General features: G+C 37.9%; 1 protein-coding gene across 1 annotated transcript; it reads left to right on the plus strand.

Annotated features, from left to right (window-relative positions):
* Positions 1–2,674: 2,674 nt before the first annotated feature.
* On the plus strand, positions 2,675–4,167 carry rhol (rhodopsin, like). Its single transcript, XM_066697993.1, has one exon. The coding sequence runs from the start codon at positions 2,761–2,763 to the stop codon at positions 3,823–3,825; it is 1,065 nt and encodes a 354-aa protein (XP_066554090.1). The 5' UTR covers positions 2,675–2,760; the 3' UTR covers positions 3,826–4,167.
* The last annotated feature ends 8,495 nt before the right edge of the window (positions 4,168–12,662 follow it).

The raw sequence follows: 12,662 nt of genomic DNA on the forward strand, positions 1-12,662 counted from the left end.
CCCGAGCAACCTCCCCCCCCACCCCCCCTAGACACGCCCCTGTTTCCAGGAATGACATGGAAAAGGGAAGCTGTAGCAAGAGGAATGATCTTGGGAGGCCTTTGTGCAGCAGTTGACTGATATAGGCTGCAGCTGGTGCCGATATACACTCACCTAAAGGATTATTAGGAACACCTGTTCAATTTCTCATTAATGCAATTATCTAACCAACCAATCACATGGCAGTTGCTTCAATGCATTTAGGGGTGTGGTCCTGGTCAAGACCATCTCCTGAACTCCAAACTGAATGTCTGAATGGGAAAGAAAGGTGATTTAAGCAATTTTGAGCGTGGCATGGTTGTTGGTGCCAGATGGGCCGGTCTGAGTATTTCACAATCTGCTCAGTTACTGGGATTTTCACGCACAACCATTTCTAGGGTTTACAAAGAATGGTGTGAAAAGGGAAAAACATCCAGTATGCGGCAGTCCTGTGGGCGAAAATGCCTTGTTGATGCTAGAGGTCAGAGGAGAATGGGCCGACTATCAAGCTGATAGAAGAGCAACTTTGACTGAAATAACCACTCGTTACAACCGAGGTATGCAGCAAAGCATTTGTGAAGCCACAACATGTACAACCTTGAGGCGGATGGGCTACAACAGCAGAAGACCCCACCGGGTACCACTCATCTCCACTACAAATAGGAAAAAGAGGCTACAATTTGCACAAGCTCACCAAAATTGGACAGTTGAAGACTGGAAAAATGTTGCCTGGTCTGATGAGTCTCGATTTGTGTTGAGAGTCAGAATTTGGCGTAAACAGAATGAGAACATGGATCCATCATGCCTTGTTACCACTGTGCAGGCTGGTGGTGGTGGTGTGATGGTGTGGGGGATGTTTTCTTGGCACACTTTAGGCCCCTTAGTGCCAATTGGGCATCGTTTAAATGCCACGGCCTACCTGAGCATTGTTTCTGACCATGTCCATCCCTTTATGACCACCATGTACCCATCCTCTGATGGCTACTTCCAGCAGGATAATGCACCATGTCACAAAGGTCGAATCATTTCAAATTGGTTTCTTGAACATGACAATGAGTTCACTGTACTAAACTGGCCCCCACAGTCACCAGATCTCAACCCAATAGAGCATCTTTGGGATGTGGTGGAACGGGAGCTTCGTGCCCTGGATGTGCATCCCACAAATCTCCATCAACTGCAAGATGCTATCCTATCAATATGGGCCAACATTTCTAAAAAATGCTTTCAGCACCTTGTTGAATCAATGCCACGTAGAATTAAGGCAGTTCTGAAGGCGAAAGGGGGTCAAACACAGTATTAGTATGGTGTTCCTAATAATCCTTTAGGTGAGTGTATATTATACACACACACACACACACACACACAGTAACTGTAATGACAAAACTGGCATAAACACAGGCTTTTATTCACTACACAAATTAATACAGGCACTGTAACAAAGACAAGGTTCTGCCAATAAAATCCTATTATAACTACCCACCAATACAGGCAAGCATGATCTATAACCATAAATTAACAGACCCGATAGTTTTCACTTTCGCGAACAAGCAGCATCTACCCAACAGCCTCTCAAAACACAGGCACACACCCAGACATTTATAAGAGCAGATGTATGTAAAACTCAGCAGCCAATCAGAGTCCTCGTCATGTGTCCTAGTCAGGTCCAATTAACAAAGTTCAAACGTGGTGCAGCAGGAATATTCCAGAAAGTTCTGCTCCTTTGCGAGTCTGCATACACTCAACCTGATGATTTCATATATCATGTCGCCAGCACTATATATATATGAAATTCCAACATAAATGGCAAAAATAAAATTATGAACATGCAAAACAATTTTCTCCAAGTCTACAATGAAAGGTTGTAGATTTGAATGTACATACCAACATTTAAGGCATTATTTACATATATAAGTAAAATAAGACTTATTTAAAAATATCGATAATACAGTATACATTTTTTTAAAATATTTGACAAATCTATATTCTAAAAGGTAACTGATATTTGCTGTATTTTATTTATTTGTATTTTTCCCCCCATCACAACTGCAATGAAATATACTTATACAAATATTATATAAGCCCACACTTCAGTATGACAAAATACACACATTATTTGCCTTCACACTTAAATACAAGCCACAAGTAATCATCCTGTTAACAGCTAGATTATACAGTAAAATATAATACACACAAAGCACTTTAGCAGAAAATTAAAATTGTGTATTTCTTGAAACAGCAGAATGCTCCACAGGATTTACAACACTTTCTTTATTTTAATTTATTTCCTTCAATTTAAAATTTTAAAACACGGATTAGCGATTAGCGATATAAATTTATGTTTTAAGTGTATTATAGCTAGAAAAGTAAGGAAAAAAAACACAATATGTTAAATGTGTAACCCCTCTGTCTTTAATGTATAACACATTCCTATAGATGTGGCAGAGATCTTCTTAGTCCTAATCATAAATCAGATTAATCACTCATGAGAAAAGTCTTTGATATGCACAGGCAGCTGCAACCTTAATAACTTGATGAGTAGCCAGTTATGTTTGCAGTCTTGGCTGGATTAGTTATTAGAGTGGCCTAAATCGTTTTGTGCTGACAGAAAGTGAATTATAATCCAAGGACAGCCTTTAAAAGCACCTGAGCAGTGTATGGATCCATCTGTAGCAAAGTCCACATCCATCTCTCCCACAGCCAGAAGAAACAACATCTCAGAAAGGCTGACCAAGAACCGCAACCATGAATGGCACAGAGGGCCCCGATTTCTACGTGCCCATGTCAAACACAACGGGCATTGTGAGAAGCCCGTTTGAATACCCGCAGTACTACCTGGCTGATCCATGGAAGTACTCTGCTTTGGCCGCCTACATGTTCTTCTTGATTATCACCGGCTTCCCAATCAACTTCCTCACTCTTTACGTCACCATCGAGCACAAGAAGCTGAGGACCCCACTAAACTACATCCTCTTAAATCTGGCCGTTGCTGACCTCTTCATGGTGATTGGTGGCTTCACCACCACGATGTACACATCAATGCACGGCTACTTTATCTTCGGGCACACTGGCTGCAACTTGGAAGGATACTTTGCTACCCTTGGTGGTGAAATTGGTCTGTGGTCCCTGGTGGTCTTGGCTGTTGAGAGGTACATAGTGGTCTGCAAACCGATGAGCAACTTCAGGTTCGGTGAAAACCATGCCATCATGGGTGTTGTGTTCACATGGATCATGGCCAACTCCTGCGCTGCTCCTCCGCTCTTGGGATGGTCCAGGTACATCCCAGAGGGCATGCAGTGCTCATGCGGAATTGACTATTACACCCTGAAACCCGAAGTGAATAATGAGTCCTTCGTCATCTACATGTTCATCGTCCACTTCAGTATTCCTTTCATTGTCATCTTCTTCTGCTATGGCCGTCTGGTGTGCACCGTCAAGGAAGCGGCTGCCCAACAGCAGGAGTCCGAGACCACCCAGAGGGCTGAGAGGGAAGTCACCCGAATGGTTGTCCTTATGGTAATTTCTTACTTGATCTGCTGGATTCCCTATGCAAGCGTTGCCTGGTACATCTTCACACACAAAGGAAGCTCATTTGGCCCCGTCTTCATGACAATCCCAGCTTTCTTTGCCAAGAGCTCAGCCCTCTACAACCCCCTCATCTATGTCTGCTTGAATAAGCAGTTCCGTCACTGCATGATCACAACCCTCTGCTGTGGAAAGAATCCCTTCGAAGAGGAGGAAGGTGCGTCCACCACTGCTTCCAAGACAGAGGCCTCTTCAGTCTCATCCAGCCAAGTCTCTCCAGCATAAAACACCTCTCTTCAAAGGGCCTCACAAACACGGTCAACGAAACCTATATCCGCTACCGACTGAATGCTATGTCTACAGAAATAACGTAATGAACTTTTTTGTATTTTTACAAATCAGTTTATTGAAGCAAAAGACTTGAACCAGAAGGAGACACGTCGTGTCCACATCACTGTTGTTTCTGTATGTACAGTAAGTCCAATGTAATGGTGCATAAGACGTTTTTTTAGACAAGTGGAAACTATTTTAACTCTTTTACAGTTGGATTCTACCTGTAACCAGCTTAATGTGATTGTAGATGCATGTAATCAATGCAACGTAAATAAAGAGCACTTTGCAAATGTCTTACTTTGTCACTCTTTATAATTTCAATTTTTCTTTCTATCAACAAAAATCATATCATATGTGTCATAACTTTTTTTTGTTATGGACATTATTCACAAATAGTATTGCAACTATTTAACAAAACTCTATTATTCCTATCCTATTTATTAATTTTTTCATGTGTCAGCCTCTGCAGCCCAGTAATTCTACACTGTCAAGACTCTACAGCTAGCACCTTAATATTAAAATCTAGCACACTGCCAGTATATATTTGAGAATGTATAGGGCTGCTTTTACAGACTCAGATTTGCATTAGTCTTGCACTACACAATGTTATTTTAGTTCAGGTAGTCAAAGACTTGTGCTAATTGAGGTCTGTGAGACCATAAAACTGATAAAGACATTTCTCAACAAGTTCACTTGGGAATTAAAGTGGTACTATTTGCACCATATTTGCTCTTCCAGGGGTTTTGTAAATCACGAAGATCTACCTTTCCTTGCTACAAGGTCAAACTGTATTATGAAGTCGCAATGTCATAAAAATATGAATCAGGCATTAAAATCTATTTGTGTGAGTATTTAAGTATTAAGTGAGTATTATCCTTAACAGAAATGCTACACAAGCTTAGTTACATGGAAGTAAAAGGTAATTAAATATAACAATTGAAACCTGGACTCATAATCCAATGATAGGTCAAGAGGGGAAATGTTAAATCAGAATAAACCAATTCTAAATTCAGTATCATTTTACAATAAGGTACCATAATTCCTCATTAATTAATATATAAATACCATAGGATTTAAACATGGACGATGGCATTTGTTATTTGTCATTGCTTGGAAAATAGATACTGGAGAATCAAAATCCATTTTTTTTTTTTTTTAAAGATGACTGGATGTAGACAACTCTGCCTCAAATTCAAGTTGAGAGATAATGCGGTACAGTCCTATACCAAAGACTGGTAAAGTCTATAGTTCTGATGGGCAGCAGTGTCTTCCACAGATTTATTTCCAACTCAGATCTCATCTACTTAATTGAACCATTTACTTACACTGTTGAACCAATACAGTATTGTTTTGAGACCTTAAGCAGGTGTAGATCTATAGAGCCTTCAGCCCTCCAGCACCAAGCATGGCCACCACTGCTATAGATCGACCACATGTGGCTTCCTGTGTGACTGAAAAATAAACCAGACAGGATATTATCCTAATAAGTGTTCTGATGAGAACAATAATGATCAATTGTAATATGTAACCATTCTAATTTTGCCACAACTGTGTATTTCTCCTGTGATGCAGGCGATATAAAACTCTATATTGTATGAAACATAGGATAAATTAAATACTTATCACAAGTAACATCCAGACCCTTTCCTTTAACAACCTCCGCACTAATGCTGTGTTCAACTGATGTCATGTACTACACCGACTTCAACACACTCAACGACATTCTTGTGAAGTTAGTGCAGTTTATGAAACATTGATACCATGAAGGAAAAGTAAGCCTGAGGTTGGAGACTTAAGTGCCTATAATAAAAACCTAGCAATTTACAAAAATATTCTCACAACTCTTTTGGTGTTCAATGGTGGTAGAAAGAGAGATTACCAATTTCAAAGTGTAGAATGTCACTTGGAACAAATTAATATTATTTCATATCAAGCACGCTGTATAATGAAGTTCTTCAGATTAAAATTCTTCAAATTCTAAATAGCCTCTTTTGCATATTCTTTCAGATGCTTTATTACCCAACAAAAGGAAATAACTATATGGTAACAGTGTGCTGAATATTTTTTGAAAGGCTGTACATTCGTAAAGATAGCATTCTTTCATTTCCAATTATCTGTCACATTGGGACTAAGGTTATTAAGTTAGGTTGGAGTGGCTTTTGTCATTTTAAATAACAGCATGCTTTTTAAAATTCATATCTTGTGTTGAGGCTACTGACAAAATATTCGTACAGAAAACATTAATAGCTATTGTGCCTAATCAGTTTAATAATCTGAAATTTGAAATGGAGAGCTTAGGAATATTAAATAATGTAACAGCAAAACAAATGCTGAGATCGTACATTGAATAAAAATTTGTTCTGTTGTTCTACATTTTAAAAGTGCACTGATGTTTTTTCTTTCCATATTTTAAATATCTTTATTAAATAACGTCCACAGTGTACATTTGTCTGACTTAACATTCCAGCCATTTCAATAGCTGTATCATATGAACTCTTCCCTTACGTGGCTGTTCAGTCCTATCTGTTTCACACCACTGCAAGACTCATAAGTGGTCCTCAGCTCTCAATTGCTTTAAATAGTAAACACATGCCTTAGACTGGATTTTCCCCTATGAGCCATTAAAGTTAATTGGCTGGTAACTGACTCTTCATAATTGCCTTTTAATAAATCTTATAAGTAAAGTTTTGCCTTATGCTTGAATGATTTTTCATAGTGCACGTGTCCGCCATGAAAATCAGCATCAGCTCAGCATCCCTACAGTAAACTCCTAGCGAGTTTTTCCCATGGTCAAGTCAAGTGTTTATTTTACTTTTCAGACAATGATTGTGTTTTTGTGTTATGTGTACAGTATTCTCATAATATTGTCTCTTCACAGGGAGATGAAATTTGACCAAATAAAGAAATACATGTAATGCGAGATTTGTTTTTATGAAACCTTCAGCAGTTAATCTGGCCAGACATTTTTATGTGTTTTAATCAGTATTTTCTTTCTGTGTTAAGCTTCAGGACGAGTACTAGTGATTAAAAGGTTGTCAAGGCAACAGCAACCTGATGCTGCTACAATCCTTCACTCTAAATATCAATAAAGCAAATGCTTACCCTGATTCTAATGAAGATCTACACTTTAACACCACACGGAATTAACGGGACAAGAGGAACTCTGATGTTTGTGACTCAAGTACTCTTATTTGGATTCTTGGTGTGGTAGTTTCTTTGATCAGGAAATCAAAATGTAAAGTGCACTGCTGCCAGGAGCAAATGTTTTGGTTGCCCTCCATTCAATTTCATCAGTGGCATCAACTGCAAGAAAAAGTATGGCATGGTCAAAAGTATCGGTGAGTAAACATATCCCCAATCTTTCACACAAGCAACACATATTTAACAAAATCATGATTACATCAGATTCCTGGCTGTTTTATTTTTTTTGTAATTTTCATTGTTTTTCACAAATCATTTGTATACAGACACATATCAAAGTAGGATTCAGAAACATGTGTTCTTTATAGTGACTTAAGTGAAATTTTTAAGAGATGTCTGCCAACAAAAGTAATTCCAGCCTTTGACTTTGCAAATTAAATTTATCTCTTCACAAAATATTCAGCCTGCAGAAATATATTTGCCAAATTAGGCCCCTCAGGTTTAATATGATTCCTATTTTTTTTTAAGCAGAAAGTCTTAGATAGCTAATCTAACAGGTTAATTACGTATGTGACCTTCACCTGCTTAGGGAAAATATACTGTGATTTAAAGATGAAAATACAAATATTGAACATTGCATTAAGTAATTTAATTTACTTGAACAAATGACATAAGTATGTCTCTGTGTGGCTATTTCTTAGAATCAAACAGGATAATTCTTTGACACCTTGACTGCATATCAACTCTCCACCAATTCGACTGCAGCAGGATTCATCTGCTGGAGTATGTTTCTGTTTTTATTTTCCCTGGATAGATATAACATATTACCATATTTCAAGTCTTATTGAGCTGTCACAGTAAGATCCTTCTTCATAATTTGGAACAGTATTTATTATATCTCTATATTTCTTTGATTTTTTTTTTAAGCAGTTAAATATGTTACTGTAGGAGCTTGACAGAAGCTTAGCAAACAGCACGTCGGTAATGCATATGCTAGGATTTCACTTGACATATTTCAAGAATAACTGTTGTATCATTGCCATTTTACAGAGACCTGGACTTAACTGGTCATATTGTGGTTAGAGGAATTAAACTTAACAGTGTAAATGAACACAGAAACTGTGAATATGTTGTAAGCTTATGTAAATTTATACACAAAGAGGAACAGAACTCCGTGGGCACAATCTTCATACTACAATAAACAACGGATTAGTCTTCTACTGGTGTAGTGCTGCCTTTGAAGAGATTATTTACTCCAGCACCGAAATCCAGGTATTAAATCATCATGTAGTTCTAATAAGGACTGGAAATATTACCCACTCAGTTATCAATGGAAAAACACAAAAAGGTTATTAAGCTGCATGAATTATATTTCTGAGATCTGGCCCCCTGTCTGGAAAAAAGAAAAACAAAATTGACTTCTACAAGCAGGAGAAAAAACAGTCAAAACACACATTTTGTTGGTCTCCATTTACCCTGTCACTTTCAGATAAACCTCACCTAATCCTGTCCATAATAAATTGATTTATTGTAGACAATGTTGACAAAGGCCAGAAGGCTTGCCCAAAGACTTTATATATGCTCAATTACAGAATGAAGCATAAAGCATTGTTTCTATTAATCTAAAGACCATTTCTCTTCATATATATATTTTTTTACTCATAATTGAGCATTTCAAATTCATACACCATATATTTAATTAAAGACAGTAAGCACACTCTACTCGCAAGACATTGAACACTAACCTTCAGCATTGTTTCATTTACAAATATTGACCCTGTTATGATAGCAATGATGCTTTAAAAGAAAATGGCATTTTTGCAGCCTCCCACCCGCCACGCGCTCCATAATAACACAGCTGTCATCATCAGTGTTGGCTCTGCAGTTGGAGACAGGCACCGTCTTCAAGGTGGTGATTCTTATGCAGATACAATGAATACAAGTCAATACACTCCATGGGTGTAGAGCATGGACTGAATACAAAACACTGTTCTGATGGCACTTTCAGCCCTACCCTCTCTGGCGAGTAATATTACATGTTTATTGTTTCAGCATGTATTCCATAAAATTACAGAAATCCCTTTACCAAGCTCAGGCTATTTAGGATGAATTATATTATATCTGTGTAATGATAGCGCTGTGTGGGAGTGCTTAACCCTGAATATTTTTTTGGCAAACAAATCTTGCCAATGATATAACAATATCATTTACATTCACGTCCCTTGCATTTTGTTTGTTTGACTACCTTTGGTGATCATAATTATCTTATTATTCTATATGTTTAATACGACAAACTTACCAATTCAATTACTCTTCTAACATTTGCATTCGTAAGGATACCATTCTGAAAAGTTATGAAAATTTTCTGACACTGTTGGGATAGTTTTAACACCTTGCACAAATGGCACAGTGCTGTTAATTTCTCATGCATTTCAGTTCAGGTAATGCAATTTAATCTGAGGTCTGAGAGACAGTGGCATAGTTGCAAGCTATGGCAAAATGTATGCAAGACTTAATTGATTTCATGTTACCATTACACACACCATCAGTTAATACAACACTGTCACTGTGTCTTCTAAGAAATGTATCTGCAAAAATTATTATTTTTCAATCCACTACAGGCTCTCCCCCAACAATATATTGCTGGGCATAGAGTCAACACTTATGTAACACCAATTAATTAATTATTTAAATAAATCGGTGTGCTTTCTTAGCAGTCGGAGGTTGATGTGGAAGATGTTCTCAATTTCAAATAGCTGTGTGCGATAGTATTTGTGTAGCTTCAGTAAAACAAATACCTATAGAACTGTGTTAATGACCTCCTGAGTAACTATAGCAACACTAGTACCATAAGATCTCTTGCAGAATACAAATTCGTTGTGCATCTCGCATATTTCCTCAAAGACTGGTAAAACAGATTAAGGAAAATAATGAAACAAACACAATCTCACATTTATAAAACAAAAAGCTACATATCTATGGAAATGTCAAAAGTAAAAGCACTGCATGTCTAAAGCATTGCTGAACCATAAATAGTAAGCATATTATCCTGTATTTTCCAAGTCTCTGATTGTGTTAATTTTGCAGCAGCTTGCTTCTTCAATGTATTAAATACTATATTGTAGATGTTTATTTATACCTTTAGTAAAACAAATGAACATATCTGTCAGTCAAGCTGTCTTTGCTGTGTTGTACAGTGACTGTCACTTGAGGATCAGATATATTTGTTTATATTTTAACCTTGGTTGAAATTTAGCAAGTCACATAGCAAATCACAGACACTTGTCTCTGGATTTCTACTGCTGAATCTTGACTTAGGTATCAAACTATAATGAGTAGACAAAAACATACAATTAAGTCTAAAATGAAGTGTGTAGCGTTCTCTACTCGGATACGCTCAGTGTTGTGTACCTTATGAGATGACAACAATTCCCTATCTTGACATACACCACACTGAAACTCTGGCTGTAGCTTAATTCTGCAAATACCAATAAATGCGAGAAAATGTCTCACCACTAGAGACAGAGTGCAATTTTTCAGATTAGGCTGCATTCATATATATATATATATATATATATATATATATATATATATATATATATATATATATATATATATATATATATATTTTTTTTTTTTTTTTTTTCATATTGCACCATTTGCTGAGGCAACATGTTGTTTGAAGTGGCTTTTAAAAAAGTTTTTATTTTTAATGATCAACTTAAGCATTTCAGAACAGTACCTAAATCTGTCTACAGTAACAATATACATAGCCAATACACAGAGACATTTTCTTTATCAAATAGTTTCCCACAAAAGTGAAAGTAATATTTGAATTTTTTTTGGTAGTTCACCACAACAATTTTTTTTAAAAGCACTTTCCTGGAGATTTACCCCACCCAAAAAAAATGTATATATAAAACATTCAATCTATATCAAAAATAGTAAAAAAATACTGAAATAGCAATCATCATCAGTGGGATAGTGCGTCACACTTGAGGTTGACTTCCAGAGACGTATGTCAAAGCTGCCCCTTTCTGTGCTTCTTCTTCTCTGATCCCACAAGAGTAACTTCCTCTTTTGCTTCTCAGCTTCATGGGAGAAGGTCGTCTGAGTTTGAACTGTGACTCAAAGAGCTATTTTCTGTGTGGAAATAATTATATATTGTACTTGGGTACTGTGTGTCCTATTCCTTGCTGCAAATGCAGTGGGAGCTGGCTTTCTCACTTCCTGAGGTGTCTAGCATATTTAATATTATATTGCTTAAAGATTTGAACTGGCTCTGGAGGCTCTGGTAGCTGTACAGTCCAACATTACGACAACTCCCGGCTGCGTTGTTGTTTGTTATTCTGACGCATTGGGCTGAACTCCCTTACTCTATTGTATATATTACTGAATACAGCATACTCAGTCACTCAGTTTTGTCACAGACGTGAGGTGGCACTGAGGCTTCACTCTTCACATATTTTAAACTCCCGGCTCGGCTGGTTAGTATATTACAATACAGTGGTGTCATTTACCTTGTATGACTATTGTGTGTTCTGGGTACCATTGCTGCACAGTTGATATTGCCCCAGGGCTCCGGTTGCATTCAGTCCACCATTTTTACAACCCCAGATTTTTTTTTTCTACTCACTCATGCTAGTTCAACCTACATGAAAGAAAAAAGCAACCTTTTTTCTAATACTGCTACTGTTATAGTTTGTTGTTCGCTACGTGTGTTATTGATGCTTTCTCTCTATCTGCTCTTCTACTTCCAGGAGAGTAGATCTGTGTCCTTCCATTCGATCTCTCTCTGGCTCCCCACACCTTTTCCAAGGGCATGGACACTATCCTGCCTGCCCTGCACTCTCGAGGTGTCAGGCTCGTGACATACTTAGATGACTGGCTCGTCTGTGCTCAGTCCTTAGAGCAGGAAGGGTCTCACACAGCACTGATCACCAACCACCTGAGGCAACACGTTTCAATCTGGAATCCAGCCATCAGCTCATGCCAAGCCAACAGAGATATCATGGGATTGAGCATGGACTCCACATGTTTGTGTCTCTCACACCACACAGAGTTGCCTAGCTCAACCAGAACCTCTTCCCTGTTCAAATTGAGAGTGAGAGTAAGCCTGGCACCAGTGCTGCTAGGTGTATTATCAGAGGCATCCCAGGTGAGTCCTCTGGGCCAGCTGAGTCTCAGGCCTCTTCAAGCTTGGTTCAACTCTTTCACGTTCAACTGGTGATGAGACAGACAACATAAGATTGTAATCTTGCTTTTTAAAACTGAAAGAGAGTGTTAGGTTGCAATGCAATCCTGGTTCTTTGAAAAGAGAAAGCAATCATTAAGCTTCGAGGTCATTGCAGCAGCCTTATGACTCAAGAACCAAAAGAGACAGTTAATCCTGTGGGATTGGAGAAGAAGCAGGAAGAGGGGTGGGCTTTCTCTGTCTCCCCACAATAGAGCCAATCCGCAGCTTTGACATATGTCTCAGGAAGCCTCCCACAAGTGTGATGCAATGTCCCTCTGACGATGATTGCTTTTCTTGTTTCAGAGAACCTGGGCTGCATTGTAACCTAATGTTTTCATGCTGTAAATACATAAAACTTAAAGGAGCTTTGCTCATGGCCAAGATCCTAGGATACTAGCTTAAGTATTGTGTA

Source organism: Amia ocellicauda, chromosome 3 (assembly GCF_036373705.1).
Source record: "Amia ocellicauda isolate fAmiCal2 chromosome 3, fAmiCal2.hap1, whole genome shotgun sequence".
NCBI classification, from domain to species: Eukaryota; Metazoa; Chordata; class Actinopteri; order Amiiformes; family Amiidae; genus Amia; species Amia ocellicauda.